This window comes from Lissotriton vulgaris, chromosome 2_1 (genome assembly GCF_964263255.1).
Source record: "Lissotriton vulgaris chromosome 2_1, aLisVul1.2, whole genome shotgun sequence".
Taxonomy (NCBI): Eukaryota; Metazoa; Chordata; class Amphibia; order Caudata; family Salamandridae; genus Lissotriton; species Lissotriton vulgaris.
The window spans coordinates 157,079,429-157,097,253 of record NC_141687.1 but is presented as its reverse complement, the minus strand read 5'-3'; the positions used below and the strand labels follow the sequence as shown (position 1 = coordinate 157,097,253).

Below are 17,825 nucleotides of genomic sequence, written 5' to 3'. Positions count from 1 at the left end.
CTGTACCAAATGTCCAAACTTCAATGGCTCCTACGGACACTGTATTAATTTCAAAATCCCCTGTACTGACTGCATTAACTCCATCAGGTTTAGTTACTCCTCTATATCGTCCGCCTAAGGAAGCAGTGTCTGCTGTCCCTCTTGAAAGTTTTGAACATCTAATTAGGTCATTTGTTTTACCCATAATAGAGAGGCTTAAGAGGGTGGAACAAAGGCTTGGGGACTTAGAACTGGCTATTAGTAATAATGTTGGATCACTTAAGGGTCCTGTGAAGCCAGTCCCACCCCCCGTAGTAGCATTGCCATCTCCCATCCCTGTTGTTGAGATGGGTATAAATAAAATTAGTAAGCCTACGAATCCAAAAAAACAGAGGGCAATACCCCCAAATCGGTTCAACAAACACTACCACATGCTGTCAGCGAAGTTCCGAAGGCAGGGAATAAATCCCTCACGGGAAATAAGGAAGAGGAGAGGGGTATTGCTAGTCCAGCTAGGACAGAGAAGTACAGGGGGCGTCAAGTCGAACTACCCCCTGAAGCGGTTCCTTTTGTGGTTGTCCTCACTGGTGTTCCGAAATTAGAGGATGGTAGGAGGGAAGGGTTCTCTCAGTTAAAAAACAAAACCATGCAATGGCTTAACCAAAATCGACCACTTCCCTTTAACATTAATGGAGAGATTCTGCATGTCCGGCGACTACCCTGGCTGGGAAGCAGAGTGAAAAACATAAAGGGGGATCTAATTGTCATCAACTTCAGAGATCCTGGGGCTGTTAAATATATTCTAAGTTGGATTCCAGGGAACGTAGGTAATTCCATTGTTCCCTGTGACCTGACTTACTTTTATCCGAGATCTCTAGTGAACCCTATATTCCATTCCGGGGTATTAGCATGCCCGCAGATTAAACCATCTATACCATTTAACAACCGGTATATGATGCAGGCATCTAATTCTATGACTGCTGAAAATGTATTTGGGTGGGAAACTGTACCTTTCAGGAGCCATAGAAGTGGAACTAGGAGGATGGACCATTTGCTAGGAAATGGGAGGATGGACCATCTGTTACCATTTACCCAGTTGGAAGTCGCAAATAGGTTCGATGCCTTTTCAGGCTTTGACGAATGCGATTGACAAACGGGAGTCCCCACTAATATGCGATCTGCAAATGAGAACCAAGATGCAAATGCCTGACACCAGAACAAACTACACAAACTACTCAACCCACCATTGTCATTTCTCCTGATGACCAACCACCACTGAACTGCGAGCCTGAGTTGGGGACAGCTCTTAGCACTACCATTATTAATGACCTTTCTGGTACCTTGGACTGCGAACCAACTAAGCAAGATTTGTCGGCTGCCCAGGTTAAAATCCTCTCTTGGAATGTGGCGGGTCTCAAGAACAAGCTGCCCATCCCAGAGTGGGGCTCTTTTATGGCCTCACATGACATCTGTATGTTGCAGGAAACCTGGGCGCTAAAAGAAAGTAGGGTTCAGGGCTTTGCAACATACGACATCTTGGCAAGTATGGGTGAGAGGGGTAGGCCCTCGGGTGGGCTGTCTATATGGGTTGGCACGCACCTAGGAGCTAAGGCATCTCAAATTCCAACTAATTCAATGGATGCCCAGTGTGTGCTGTTGAGTATGGTGAATGGGCCGGACATTGCCTTGATTAATGCATACTCTAGGCTAGTTAGGGGGGGCCTTGAGTCAGAGGCTATTGAGACCTTGTTAACCTTCATCCAATCGATTGATTCAACCTCCGTGCTAATCCTGGGTGGAGATTTTAATTGTCACTTTGAGCCTCTCATGGATCCGAATTTGAGTAACTCGGATGAGGTTGACTTGCTGTGGGCTATTCCTGACCCATTGATTACCCGGGTCAAGGCATGGACCCCATTGGTTCTGCAATTGCAGTCATTCTCGTTAGCGACATCATTGCGAGCTTGCAATGGGAGGGTGGAGCATGATAGACCAGGGAAAAACACGTTTAATCGATTAAAAATTAGCACCTCAGTAATCGATTATATTTTCATCGAGGCCAGGCATTGGGATAGGTTGCATAGTTCAGGGTTATTGAAAGATCTGACAGTGATCATAATGCTTTGGTCCTGTCACTTAAACCGGGGAGCTTTGGGCTGAAATGCCAACCCTTGGCTGAACATTCCACCACTGTGCTTTTAATAATAACAAACTGTAGGCGCAGAGTTAAATGGCCAGACCTTCAGATGTCCACTAGTAAACTTGCCAAATTATATGAGTTTGTTATTCCATTCATTGAAGATATGGGGAAATTCAGCCATTTAGGCAGGGCATCTGAAATACATATTCAATTGGCTGCTGCACTCAAAGACATTTTGTACCCGGTGAGAAAGTTAAATCAGCCTCGAACCGCAACATCTAGATGGTTCAACGCCTCCTGTCGGAAGGCCAAAAAGGCCTTTCTTACAGCAATAAAATCCAATAACAGGGAGGAAATCAGGGCCCATCGCAGCATGTATAAAATGGTAATTTGTGATGCCAAGAAAGAATGGGAGGCCTCTATGTGGGAGGAATTGGGATCCGCGCTTAGTACTGATGACTTTAAATCATTCTGGTCCATAGTTGCCACTAGATTTAGTGGGCATACCCCCACACTTGCTCCGAATATTGCCCCTTCAATTTGGGAAAGCCACTTTTGCGATCTTTATGGCATCCCTGAGCCTGATGAAAAGCCTGTTACTACTCTTGAACTTCAGCAGCCTAAAAGCATTAGTGGGGCTGAGCGGGGACGGTTAACTACAGTTCCCTTATGCCCCGCTCCAGTTGAACTCTTTACCTTGGCTGAGGTAGAGACAGCTATAGGCAAATTGATTCCTAACAAGGCTCCAGGTTTGGATAAATTGATAGGGGACTTGTTTAGGATGCAACCGAAAATCTGGGCCCCCTATCTGGTTGTTTTGTTTAACGGTATTCTACAGGGAGATGACCTGCCACCTACCTGGTTAGGAGCTGAAATCGTGCCTATCTTTAAAAAAGGGCTGCCCATTAACCCCTTCTAATTATAGACCGATCAGCCTAATTGATACATCTCAAAAGCTGATGGGGAGGGTCATCCTCGATAGGATTTTAGGGTGGATTGAGGATAATGGGATACTGTCTATACTCCAGGCAGGCTTTAGGTCTGGTACCTCCACTCTAGATCAAATATTTCACCTGCAGGTCTTTTACTGGAAGACAGCTAAGGTGGAGGGTGGCAGCCTCTACCTTGTGTTTGTGGACCTGCGGGCAGCTTTTGATCTAGTTCCGCGTGAAAATTGCGGAGAGTACTAGCAGACTTGAGCCTCCCGCCCTATTTGCTAGCCATTCTTTCTAGGCTTCATGAAAATAATTTTGCCCAGGTGAGGTGCGGCACGCATGGCGAACTCACAGATCAATTCCCTGTTCAAAAAGGAGTTCGCCAGGGGTGCGTATTGGCGCCAACGTTATTCAGCCTTTACATAAACGGCCTTGTGGAATATCTGAATGGTGTGGAAAATAACGATGCCCCTAAATTAGTTACAGGTAGAGTGCCCGCTCTGATGTTCGCAGACGACACTCTGCTGTTGTCTAGAACATCATCGGGCATTCAAAGAATACTTGATGGTTTTGTGGAGTTTTGCGACCTTCGGGGGTTGGAAATCAATCTTGGTAAAACAAAATCTATGATTTTTAACCCTCCCAAGCGCGTACCCCCAAACCCTGTTTTACATGGTACTCCCCTTGAAAGGGTTAAAACATTTGTTTATTTGGGTGTCACGGTAACAGAGAATTTTGGTTGGAGTATGCAGATCGCTAAATCCACACTCAAGTTATCCCAGCTAGCGGGGGGCCTAAGCAAGGTTTTCAGGGCGTCTACTTTCAGGCCGGTGTCCCCAGCCCTAGAGATATATTGTCGTCAGGCTAGGTCGGCAGCAACCTATGGGGCTGAACTTTGGGGGCACAAGCAGATAATGAATTTTAAAAAGGTGGAGCAGTCTTTCGTTAGAAATTTAGTTGGGTTTCCATCTAGCACGCCATTGATCCCTCTTAGATTTGATCTTGGCATGTTGCCAATAGAGGAGATCACTAGTGCTAGACCAATCATGTACTGGAAGAGGTTGTGGTCAGTCCCTGAACTGGTTGCATACAGAGCAGAATTTTCTGAGATCTTGCCTCTTCTTAAAAATAAAAAGATCCCTTGGCTCCAGCATATTAGTGCTGTTAGTACCCGTTTAGGTTTTCCTGAACTGTGGGAAACCCCTGAGACTTTCTGCCTCGGGATATCTAAGAATAAACTTCTTTCTCAGATACGTATGTTAAATTACCAAACACTAATGAGCTCTGCATCACTGGGTAAGCTGACATCTGAGTTCCTCCTAGTTAAACCAGAACCTAAAGTCGAGGAATTTATGGACCTAATCGAACCCCCAGTTGCTCGAAAGCTGTATCTACAGTTAAGGCATGGCACTCTTCCAGTTAGGTCTGTCACATCTAAATGGTCAAATCCTAACAATGAAGTTTGCCCAGCATGTAGCTACAAAACTGAGAATGTAACCCATGTACTGTTTTTATGCCCTGCCTATTCTGCAATTAGAAAACGCTGGCTAACACCCATCTGCAAGAACCTGGGACTCTTGCATTTTACACAGGCTTGTAGGATATTGACATATGATACACACCCTCCCATTGTGTTTGCGGTCTCTCGTTATTTATTTAATATGTGGCGGAGGAGATATACCTTTTTAACTTGATTGTTGTACATACAGTTCTTAACGTCTTGTATTGTGATAACTCTTAGTTTAATTCTCTTTTTAACATTTCATGACTATTTATTGTTTTATTGTCTGTGCTGATGTATTTATATGCACTTTTTATGGTCGTTTGACCGAAATAAAAGTTATCAACAACAACAGCTTACTATTGGTTTAGATGAAGGCAGAGTTGGTAAATTTGAGTGGAGTTTTAATGTGGGAATGGGAAGGCACCAGAGGAGTTTGGAAGGAAGGTTAACTTGGTACATAAAAAAAGTTTTCTGCATGGCAGTCAGATCCAAAGATGAGCTGGGGTGAGGTACAAATGCTACAAAACAATAAAATACATTACAATAGTCCCTGGCAATATATGGAACTATGGGGCCGCTTATGGGGTATCCAAATGGGCTCTTATTGGGCTTCGTCGAGAGGACATAGTATCCTCACTCCTGTCTCGAAGCCCAAACACCCCTGCATGTATGGGACGCTTGCACTCCAGATGGGATGCTCTTATCTTATCGTAGATACTCCAATGCACACATATTTAAGTAACAAATTCACTAGGGTTTATGTTGTGGGATCACACTAATAACACCCTCTAGACTCAAAATATATGCAGTAAAATATATGTTGCCACCTTGAAGGTTTGCAGCAGGCAGATTTTATAAGGCAACTATATGCTGTGCATATAGCTATTTTAAGTGGGGGGAGGGGTGTGTGTGTGTGTATAACATTTTTTTCTGATATTCAAGATATATCCATACTAGAACAGGTTGTTGATGGGAACAATGCACACCTTTCATAATGATCCTAATTTTCAATCCAGGCTTGTAAAAGTATGTTGACATTTCAACCCAAATAATGGCTGAGTTAAATTTAGACCTCTGCTATGGATTGGTGCTGGTTTATGCAGCCGAGAGATACACTGTAGCCATTTGTTAAGAGACCTGGTCAGATTCATTCGCCTTTGGGCTTTCCCACCTCCTTCTTTGTAAAAGGCATAATTAATTATGGTGATACTGCCAAATGCATTATTTCGACCCATTGCTACATTACAGTTGAATCTATTATCGAAGATCATTTCCTGGGCATGGAGGCGCTGATCAGCGTAGGTATTCATCTTGCGTTTTCAAGATAAGTCTGTGAGACGAACCTTACCGGTTTTTGTCGATCGGTCCAATGTCCATTCTGGTAGTTTAGTTCCGATGTCTCTCCGAAATAGCAAGGTGGAAGGACTTTCACCAGCGGTGGAGTGTGGAGTTGATCGATAGGTACGAAGGGCTTGACACATGGTTTGTTTTAGATCGATTCCCTCCATCGATACTTGCTGAATCACTCTTTTGCGGGTGCCCATAAATCGTTTGACAACACAGTTGGCCTGAGGCCACACAGACGTATTCGTTTGATGCTTGATATTGAGTCGAACAAGTAACTCCTTGAGTTCTTTGCAATTGAAAGGCAGGTTGTTGTCAGATTTGAGAACATAGGAGATGGCCTACGTTGCGAAGATGTTATCTAGTCGCTCAATGACTTTGTTATGGGTTGCCAATGATAAGTCTTCCACCAAAGGAAAACGTGAGTATTCATCAATGACTACTGATAGAGCGCGCAGGTCACCCGACTGTAATTTTATCATACTCACCTGGGCCCAATAATCAATAACACATTTTCCTAATCAGGTAACCTTCGCTCTACTACCAGATATTTTACCTACTAGGTCCTATACCATTGACTTACCAATCCTTGTCTCTGGTACCTGTAACCCTTTAGATCAGGGAGTTAGTTTGAAGATAGATAGATATACAATAACATTTGCACTCGTATAATAACCACAGACTCGGGGAGGTTTTAAACTCTTTATCTAAATTTCTTAAATGGTCATGATCCAAAGATTAAACACCACAAGACTCTCAATAATGAAAATCAGAACCAAAATGTAACTATGCAAGAGATGTATAAAACTGATTTTGATCATTTAGCAATAAGGGAAGGTAAGTAAAAGGAACATGCTATTTAATCAAACAATTTGAGCAGTTATTTATAGGGAGGGTAAGAAAAGGGAACAAGCTAAGTAATCAAAACAATTTAGCAATTTTCAAAGGGAAGGTGAGAAAAGGGAACATGCTAATCAAAAACGATTTGAGCATTTATTCAAAGGGAGGGTAAGAAAAAAGGAACATGCTATTGGTGTGGCGCCGCGGCCAGGGCGACTGACGTTGGAATCTGGGGATCACGGTTCGATCCCCGGGGCCGGCGGCAGGTTAGCCCAGCACCATGTGACTCTGGGCAATAGCTTGCTTAATCTTCCCGACGGCCCACAGCGCCTAGAGACCCTTACGGGTGATTGTGCGCTTTACAAATGTGTATTAATATTAATAATTCAAGAATTTTCTAAAATTTTAACCATAGGGCGGGTAAGAAAAGGGAACATATGTACTCAAAACTTTCACATATAGGGAGGGTAAGGAGAAGGAACAAAATATACGATAACAAACCCACACAGATTTATATTTACCTAGAATGGTGTGAAGCCAACCCTGGCCACGGGTCAATTGAAAGACAGGAGAACCCCAAAAGTTGAAGTTGCCAGTAGGCCAGCAGGTGCAGATCAGAATTAGTACAGGGAAAACCAGATTTGGATCAGGACAGGACCACCAAAGGTTAAGACCGGCACCCGCAGTTCAGTTGCAACACCTGCGCTACTTCTCTCTGCAACTAACAGCCAGAACCCCGATTGGGTTATCGATTTCACCGACAAACTGCTTCGCCAGCACCTCAGCTTCCCGGACCCCGATTGGGTCAGTGAATCTTCTGACAGAGTGCTTCGCAGCCCCTCTGCTCTCGATCACCTATTGAGTGCGTTGGGTCAGTGACAGGTCAGCTATTCGGACAAGTCGGACAAATTAACTAGCTAAGCCTACCCTAGTTATACTATTTTCCAGGTCAATGTACCACCCCCCAATGTTGCAAGATTAAGGATCCCCAATTTTGATTGGACAAAGAGTGAGGAGAGGTTATCACACCACACCAAAATTTGATACCTCAGTGCAGAATATTAATTTTACGTTCCCGCCCATCAATATATTTTCACATGACATCTTTATTCCACCCAACAATGGAGAATTTATCATTAACTACATTGTAATGCATTCGGTACAGTTTAGCTTCCTCTGGCAGGGTTAAGGGTTAGCTTCCCAGGCGCGTCTTGGCTGTGACTGTCTTTGGCTCTCATTCAATGACAAAAGTTTTCAGCTTCTCTCCGGAGCTTGTCATGCGCAGAAGGACTTTTAAAATGGAGTAATAACGTCTCCCAGGCCCAAATTTATAGTTTCATAAAAGAATAGAAAGAAACAGTTTTAGAACACAGAATAAATGAATACACTGTATACCATGTATCTATACTCTATACCCATTCATTTTTATTTAACTATAGCAGTAGGATTAGGAAGAACGAACAGCTTAGCAAAAGCAGCAGTGCAAGCTTCTCGCATGTGAGAACATAGAGCAGCCATATTAATACTAGTGCGCAGAATCGAAAATTCCCTCCAAAGCAAGGAATACGTCATGTCACGTGAGTGTGACAAACGCATGCGCAGTAGACACCCTCGCGTAGCAGCAGCCATTTTTGATGCAAGCGTATTACAGTTAGTAATCATGGTGGGCGCCATCTTTGGTGTGGCTGGGGGGTGCGCTCTAGTCGCGCCGGCCTCCCACCCTCCTCACACCCTATATAATCTGCAGCATGGCCAGACGGCGCAGCTGGCGCGCCGGATGTGCGCCGAAGCCGTGCCTAAGCCAAACCCGTCTGCGACCGGACTCGGCCCAGGGCCATAACCCCTGGCCCTCTATTGCGTTATTCTTCCCTGCAACTAAGACAGCTGAACCCTGGCCACTCCCATCAACACTGTATCATTCGACCTCTCTCCACTGCAGTGGGCGTTACCCCCATCCCTTGCCCTGGGTGTCAATACCAACTTCCGCAACCTCGTTTGCCAGGTTCCTCAGCCTCAGACCCCCCTAGCAATACACTTTTTCATGAATTGCATATCACTCAACCCCATGGCTGTCGAGCAGCGCTCATTAATACGCGCTCCCTTCCATGCCATAGCCTACCGATCAGCGAGTTTATTCTCGCCCATGATCTTGACTTCCTTTTTGCCGAAACCTGGGGAGATGCTGGTTCAGGACCTGACTTCTGCCTGGCAACCCCTGAGGGTTACAGTGTCGCTAGGCATGACAGACATATAGGAAAAGGTGGCAGACTTGCCATTATTTATAAGAATCTGTACCGTACTACACTTGATCCTATACAGTCCACTAACTGTGAAGCAGCCACCTTTGCTATTAATATTAATCATAAACAAGCCCTCAAGGGAATTTTGCTATATCGACCTCCTGGGCCCCGAAATTCTTTTCTTGCCACACTTTCTGATTTTAATGATCACATCATAAGTTCGCCGGAATACATGATATTAGGAGATTTTAACTTCCCTCTGGAAGAACAGGGCAACCACGAAACCACTCAACCCACTGCTGATTTCCTAACCTTAGGACTTCAACAATTGGTGAAGGGAACTACACACCAGGCGGGGCACACTCTAGATGGTCTGTTTACCAACAACTCAGACATCTCTGTACTGGATATTCTTCCTCTTATGTGGTCAGATCACAGGGCCATTATCTTTAGGATCCATACCCGGCCCGCTAACCCTCCCCCTTCCAGGCCACGAACTAGGTTAGGGACCCGTGCTTGGAAAAACGCGGATATCCATCAGATGGTAGATATCCTGACACTATCCTCTCCTATGGGGATAGCCAATCCTGCTTTATCAGCCTCCGACTTCCAAGATTGGATTCGGAACGCTGCTGATCAGGTGGCCCCGGAGAAGCTTATGCGACCTAATAGAATATCCCCATCGGCGGCTTGGTATACCGAAGAGCTTAGGCTTCACCGACAACACTGCAGGAACTTAATAGAAAGGCGCTGGAGGAAACTTTACTGCCCCATAGCCAAGCATTCCTACAAAGACGCCCTGACATTATACAAAAAGGCTATCATTGCCCGAAAAAGTGCATTTTTCTCGGGTCAAATCGAGAATGCCAGGAACTCTGTTAGAGAATTGTTTTCAGTGGTCACTACTCTGTCCACCCCCTCTACGGGACCTGGGGTTGCACCCTCTCAGTCTCTTTGTAATGCTCTGTCCAGGTTTTTCACTACTAAGGTCGCAGATATATATTCATCCTTTGCAGGGAATGTAGGGACAAGATCCAGAGTCTGCAGTGGTGAAGAATCAGTCACTGACCATGATCCCTTCTCTTCCTTTGCTCCCATTACGCAAGATCAAATCAGCAAACTCATCTCTACTACCAAGTCTGGCTCCCCCTTAGACCCCTGTCCTCCCTCAGTGATGGCTAACCTCAGCGAGGTGATCTCTCGTCCACTTATGGAAATTTGTAACACTGCATTCTTAACTGGTCGCTATCCAGATCCTTGGAAGAAGGCAGTGATCAAACCTCTTCTGAAGAAACCCTCCCTGGACCCCACAGCTCTGGCCAGCTATAGACCAATAGCGTGTCTCCCCTTTCCTGCCAAAATATGCGAATCTCTGATGAACAAACAACTCTCAGAGTTCGTCGATACTTACCAACTTCTCGACAAAACGCAGTTTGGCTTCAGGAAAGGGCATGGAACCGAGACCGCTTTAATAAAGGCCTCAGACGAGATCAGAGCTATTATGTACCAGGGAGGTGCGGCTGTCCTGATCCTTCTGCCCTGGGGATAAACGGTACGGCTGGAGATCTTATTTCATCTTTTCTGGCCAACCGTACCCAGACAGTTAAGTTGGGTAATTTCTATTCTCCTGTCTCTGCACTCCCCTGTGGAGTTCCACAGGGTTCCCACTAAGTCCAACGCTATTTAATATCTATGTAGCAGACTTAGCGAGGGTAATAAAGGCCCATGGGTTGCGACTTACATCCTACGCAGACGACACCCAACTGGTTCTGGCGATCCACAAGGACGGCCCAGCGGTGGCAGCTAATTTTCAAAGGGCCATGCTTGCTGTCAGTACCTGGATGTCCTCCAATTGTCTGAGGCTTAACTCAGACCAAAACAAGGTCATGACCTTTGGTAAACTCTCCCCGGACTGGTCTTCCACTTGGTGGCCTAACCAGCTGTGCTCTCCACCTGTCCCAGTTGAAAAGGCTAGAAACCTGGGAGTCATTTTTGACAGCAAGCTGTCATTTAACCTTCATGTCAACAAGGTTGTGTCATCTGCATTCTTTATTCTAAAGAAAATTAGGAAAATACTGCCTTACCTCCCCACCTCAGCTGGGAAGACCCTGGTCTCCACCCTAGTGTTTTCCAAAATTGACTACGGTAATGCCCTCTTCCTTAATACTCAGAAACTCGTTCTATCTAAGTTGCAGTCCATACAGAATGCGGCTGCAAGAATTCTTCTTGACATCCCCCGCCGTCAGCCAACCACCTCAGCCATTCGTCACCTGCATTGGCTAAGAGTAGAGGGCCGTATTAAATTCAAGGCCCTCTGCATCGCCTACAAGGCAGTGATTGGCGTCGGTCCAAAGTTTCTGATTGAAGTGTTCCAGTTGTATAGCCCCAAGAGACAGCTGAGATCCGCCAACACCTGCCTGCTTCCGGTACCTCGCACGAGAACGGCAACCTGGGGAGACAGGCGCTTCTTGGTTGCCACACCCAAACTTTGGAACCTTCTGCCACTCACCATAAAAACTGCCCCCAATCTGATGAGCTCTTAAAGACATGGTTGTTCAACCAGTAAGCCTGCTGCTCGGTCTCTCTATCCGCCACATGCGCCGAGACACCTTCGGGTATTTGCGCAAAAAAAACCTCGAAAATAAATAAATAAATAAACATAAGCAAGCTTCTCTCGGACACCCATTAGAGTCGTGTAATGTAATATTAATATGACAAACATGTTGATTAGTGTTTTAACATTATTCGAGGTTCATGAATACAAGCAAGTCGCTTCACGTGCGAATCCTTGTTCCATCACTACCATGAGATGATGTCCATTTTCAAGGTGCACAAAGAAATCAACAACCACTCTCTCCCAGGAATGCGCTCGAAGGTCAGACATGATCAATGGATGATGCATCACTTTTGTAGTTAAGCAGTTATAGATATTGCACGCTTTTAGTTATTTCTCAACTCATTCAACAATGCAAGGGTACCACACTAAATTTCATAGTCATACTCTTGGAGTAGCACCCCCCACTTCTCAATACTTGGGGGCATTAGCTTTTGGATTGCAAAAGAAAGTGAGGAAAAATAGGAAAATGTTTGCAGGCCTATACCACAGCCAAATTCCTTTTCTGGCTGAGAATAGGCTCATTCAGTCTCAGACAAGCTTCGACTGGCAAAGGCCACAATGTGTCTCTCAGCTTTTGGATGACCATTGTGTTGATCAATGGTTTATCCCCGCCCCGAGGCTTGCATCTACTTTGATTTCAGTATGCAATTTGGGGTCGGAGAAGGCCTTTTTAGTTGCATTCTCAAATGCATATTTAATCTTTTTATCTACTGTGATCTCACTATGTAATTTGGGGTCAAAGTAGGCCATGTTAGTTGCATTCTCAAATGCATGTATTATTCTTTTGAAACTTTGGTCACATGCAGGATACCATTGGATTAGGACATTTCGCTTTAAGTCTCTCAGTGGGGCACTCACTGTAGCAAAGTCACAAATGTACCTTGAGCAATAACTGTCCAGAAGGATCGCAGCATGATTACATTTTAACGGGCACAAGTAGATGACCGTGCTTTCACCTTATCTAGGCCAGGAGCCATTCCCCATCATAGAACATAAGTCCAAATAATTTAAGTGTGGTCTTGTGGCACAATGGTGACGGACACCCCGTCCGCCGAAACAGAAATCCCAATATATCCTATGGGTATTTATATTTCGGCGGACGAGATATCCGTCACTGTTGTGACGGAGTAACCCGTCCACCAGATGTTAATCATGCCCAGAATGTTGGTATTGGTACAAAGCTTATCCTTGCTGAGTAGAAAAGTATTTAATTTCACACATGATGGGCCTGGTTGTGCTTTATTAGAATTATGGGACACCATTGTCCTTTATCTGCAAAAAAATGCAACCAGCCATGAGCCTTTCTGTTTCACATTCACGCTTTGTACACCAAGGCCTGTAGGGTGTTTCTCATCCAGACTACCTCGAGCACAGTGACGTTGTCTGATTCTGCCTCCTCTTCTACACTACTCATTCCTCCTCTTCTACACTCATTTTTTCTTTCGGTTCTTTGCTTCAGTTCCCCGATCTCATTACCCACCATCCTTATTTGTTGGTATAAAAATGGCTCTTTCTTAATGGAACTTCTTGTTACAACAGATGCATTCGACTGAAGTAAATTATATCTCTATGTTTATTTTTATGTTATGCGCCCAAGGCTTTATCTAATATACCGCATCTCAGTGTATATTATCTGCATTAATTACATTTTCTGGAAGAAATGCTAGTGCTATGAACAGGAGGAGAGTAAAGACGAAGGTCATATGTATGTGAAAGGCCTCTGGCTGTAATGTTAGGAAGCATTAAATGCCAACAAAGTTAGGAAGTATTAACGTCTTCACAGTTCCGCTTTCAAAGTGGCACATTAAATTAGTTTTGGCTTTGAAGTTCATTGTCCTGAATTTAATCAATGGCAGGTCTCCAATAGGAACTGAACCTAAGATTCTTTGTTTTCACTGTAAGTGCAGGTAACATGAGTGCTTGCTGCATTAAGATTGTATTTGCAAGCAGTATTCTCGTATATATAAACTTTATTTACCTTTTGCTTTTTATTGCTTTTCTATTAAAAGATTAAACAAATAAGCAAATCATAATAAATGCAAGCTTTAAAAAATGTCTTAATTGTGATAAGTTCATGTTAGTGTTTGTATGGACAAACGGGTGAACCATTGCTTGAGGAGAACCTTTAATTATATTTGTTTGTAGCATACAGTTGACAAGCTGGATTGTCTGCACTAAAAGCAGTGTTATATAATGTTAACTCATGAGTGTCAACTATAAAAAGACAATAGCTTGACCCTCTATTCCTGGGAGCAATTCTTTTTTTTCTGCATCTGTGCACATATATTGTTTGACGGCCTCTCTTTCCACTGTACTACACTGTCTGCCATGTCCTAGTTGTCTTTTTGTAAAGCGCTCTGATATCTGTAAGGATCTGGTGCGCGCTATATAAAACTTTGAAAATAAAATAAATAAAGAACCAACCGAGAAGGAGCTGGCCCATTTCACCAATTCTGTATTGAGAGTTGAGTGGAAGCTAAATGTGTTAAGAATTATCCCTAGCCGTTGAACTGTTATCTACATTACAAACGTTTAAAACATTCCAAAACTGAGTTTAATGCTGCATTGCCACATATGCTAGTTCTGATTGCGTAACGAACAAGCATGGCATTGCCTTTGTAGGGTGAGCGCAACTCTGGCCTACTTTGCGTTTTGCCGTACGAGCAGCTAATGTACAGCAATGATGGCGAATGTGTCTGGTGTTACGCTATTTAAATAGCAATGTCACTGGGCCTTTTATGTGACAGTGATGAGCTTTCAAAGAGAGCAATGTGTTTCTTGCCAATTAATGCCCCAATAGATGTTGAGCAAAAATAGATTTCTTTATTTAAAACATTAACGTTCTGTTCTGTTCTAATCTGTTGTATTCTATTCTATTCACTGGTTTCATAAAGTGCATGACTACCCGACAATGGGCTTCCCAGCGCTAACAGAGCTAGCTACAGTGAGGATGGTCAACCTGGATTTAAAGAAAAAGATAGGTCTTTAGGTTCTTTCTAAATATCGTAAAATCGTCTTTCCTTCTCAGGCTAGTAGGCAAAGAGTTCCAAAGCGTAAGTGTAAGAAATGGAGCGACCTCCACTTTTAGCTTTTTTGACTCTGGAAACAACAAGGAGGTCAAGTTTCTTGGACCCAAGGGCCCTGTTGCTATGATATGGGGTGATCAGCTGCTGGAGAACATGTGGGCCACCTTCATATTTTTCCAGATTGTTGATACAGACAGAGTGCCTTGAATTGTACTCTGCAATTTATGGGCAACCAATGAAGGGTTTTCAATGTTGACAGTCAAAAACGTTAATTCTCAAATGGTCTGAGAATGGGAAAACATTGGGCAGTTCTAAATCTTTTAACCATCATGTGGGTAATCACAGTTATAACCATGTACTAAAAACTAATGCCAGATGTGATTCACCCTGTAACCTGCTAATGATGACTGTATACTGGTTATAAAAATATTTTCAAACATTTAAAAAAAAAAAAAAGAACTAGTCACCTCAACTCCCAGGAGTGGAAGAAAAAAATGGCTTAAAGTAAAAATAGTTTTTTGGTCTTGGTCCAGGCACTGAAGGGGACTACTTAGTGTGTTCATGAGCTCCTTTGTGTAGGGGCAGAATGCCGTCAAGTTAGCCGGTGGCTGAAGTGGACTGAAACATTGCCCCTTGCTGTAAGCTGGAGTGGGCGTAGAGAAATGTGAATGACTCAATAACCGACCAATGGATGAAGGCAGTTAGCTTGAAAGCTCCTATAAGGAACTATTTTGTACTTAAAGTACTAGTAAAATCAAAAGGTCCTGGCTATCTCCAGTGCTGAAAAGAATTGTTTCGTTATCAAGCACAAAGACAGTGTTAAGGCCATACACACATCTTCGTTGGAAACAAGAACAATGTTTACACAATAAAGTTTGAACACGATTGGCAGTTTGCCCCATTTAAAAAGAAATGGTTTTAATTAACAAGCAAAAGACTGCTTGCAGAGGCCAAAGGGAAATGGACAGTAGCGCTAAGAAACTGTTGTATTGCAAGTTAAATAAAACTGTAATGTTGTGCATACCTACTACAAGCCTGTAAAATTGAATACCAAAGATATAATAGCGTACGGCGGGATGTAGAGGTGGACCCGGAGGTGGAAAGGAGCCTCTGGCTTGAGAAGCTGGTAGATTGGGTCTGGAGTGAGACATTCTCTCCTGAAGAGTGAACTTGGAAAGTTTGTTTAAGGGATCTCTTGTGATCTCTGTGCGACAAGTATCTGAGTAGTCTCAAAAGCACTTTTCAATAACGGCAAGGGGTGTACGTTGAAGCGAGCTATCAACCGAAGCCAGAAAAACCCTGGTCATGCGAATACAAGGTGCATAGGAAGCATATATCTTAATGTATTTTACAGATAACCACATGTACGTTCTGAAGAGTATTGTGCACTGGCTAACAATACATCATATGTTTACATTGGCCACTTAAAACCATCTGCTGATCAGACTGTACAACTAGATGAATGTGGTAAATAAGACAAGTGCAGTAAAGCTAGCTATAGATGAATGCATGAAGGAACTCACTCCAAGGTCATGAATAAGGAAAACGATCTCAGTTTATCACTCTGAACAACTCTAGTTGAGGAAGCTTGGTAGCTCTTATCCATGTTCCGAGTGAGAACTGAGCTCTAGTCAGTCCTGTTGAAAGGTGCACAGAGACCAATAAAGATGGGAAGATGAGTGTCCCCATCATCTAGGAAGCAGAGGGCATCCGCCACCATCTTAAATATAGACATGCCAATGCTGCATCTAGTGTGAGAGCTCCCTGGAGGGAGTAATTGAATGAAAATGGTGGCATCTTGCATGAAAGCATTGTTGGGAGATCTAATGTAAACACTTGATATGCCGTCCAGTGAATGACGTGACAATAGATCTCACCCCTCTAGCTGACATCATCATTCATGCAGTCTAAACAAACCTATTGTAAAGAATTGTTACCGATGCAGGACTTGTTAAAATAACTTTTATTTTCCCTTTGTTTGACGACCCTATTAACTTAAGAGAATTTCTCACAAATAAGGAGGGTCTGACATAGACCAGTTGATTGATCACTGGTAGAAAGTTAACAGCTTTTTTTGTTTGAAGATGATTTTTGTTTTTGCCATTTTGTGTTGGGGATTTGCAAAAGTAACTAAGTAACTAAGAAACAATGCATATTGTCGGGGCCCTTTGTGCTTTTAGGCTATACTGTTAATTATAAACTGTTTTTCATGGGATTTTATTCCGGTTTAATTTAATGAAGAATGTTTATTACTTTTGGGAAAGTATTGTCTTGTAGTAGGTAATTTACCAAATGTAATTCTTGTGATGGTGCTTAAAGTTTCTCTGCTCATTGACCTTTTAGACTGGACCTGTGATTGACATGCCAGTTCCCGCTAGCTTCAACGACATCACTCAGGATGCAAGCTTGAAGAATTTCATTGGTTGGGTGTGGTACGAGAAGGAGGTGTGGCTGCCCAGTCGCTGGATTGAAGATGACACTATAAGAGTGGTACTTCGTGTTGGCAGCGCGCACTATAATGCAGTCGTGGTGAGTATTGCTTGTTTTGCAAAGTACCCCTTGTATGTAGCACTAAATTAGATAAACCCTGTGTACTACATAGTCCGTAAACCAACATTAGGTGATGGGCCGTCTTTCATTCGTTATGACACTGTCTGTTAAAAAAAGAGAATGCTATTAAATGAATGGGAGAAAATGTGTTCATTCCGCCAAATTAACTTAGCAGAAGCCTTGATTAATTAACTATACTGTTAAATCCGTATTAAGAACACCTGCACCAGTGTGTCCTCATGCAGACAGGTTTTGGTCTTACATTAAATGGAAAAAGGTTTATAATATGGCAATTTATGCTACATTCCCATTTTGTCGATCAGTCGGTGGCAACAGTTTAGAGATGGATGAATGGTCGCCAGGGACTACTGTTAAATACTCCTGTCATGCAGATCCCTGGGCCATGCATCGTTTACTCTCTTTAGGCCTGGGCAAAGTGACCAAAAAACCCAGCCGTGCTACGCGGAGTACCTCAAACAGCAGAGTGCGTTAGGTCGCGTCGTTTGTGCTGAGCTTTAGCGCTGGGTGTTTCTTCTGTGCTGGAACATCAGCGCGAACGGCACCGTGCACAGAGCAAGAGGCTGCTGCTTCGTTCTGCCGCTTGAGTAGATGTTCTACTTGAGAGGTCGTTTCCTCCACGTGAGCGGAAG

The 17,825-nt window shown here is 43.6% G+C and overlaps 1 protein-coding gene across 1 annotated transcript in view; it reads left to right on the top strand.

Annotated features, from left to right (window-relative positions):
* The window catches only part of GUSB (glucuronidase beta), a 240,522-nt gene that overhangs the window by 4,939 nt on the left and 217,758 nt on the right, over positions 1-17,825 (top strand). The window contains exon 2 of the mRNA XM_086954621.1: positions 16,969-17,154. Coding sequence (XP_086810747.1) covers positions 16,969-17,154 — 186 coding nt within the window. The remainder of the gene's footprint in view (positions 1-16,968; positions 17,155-17,825) is intronic.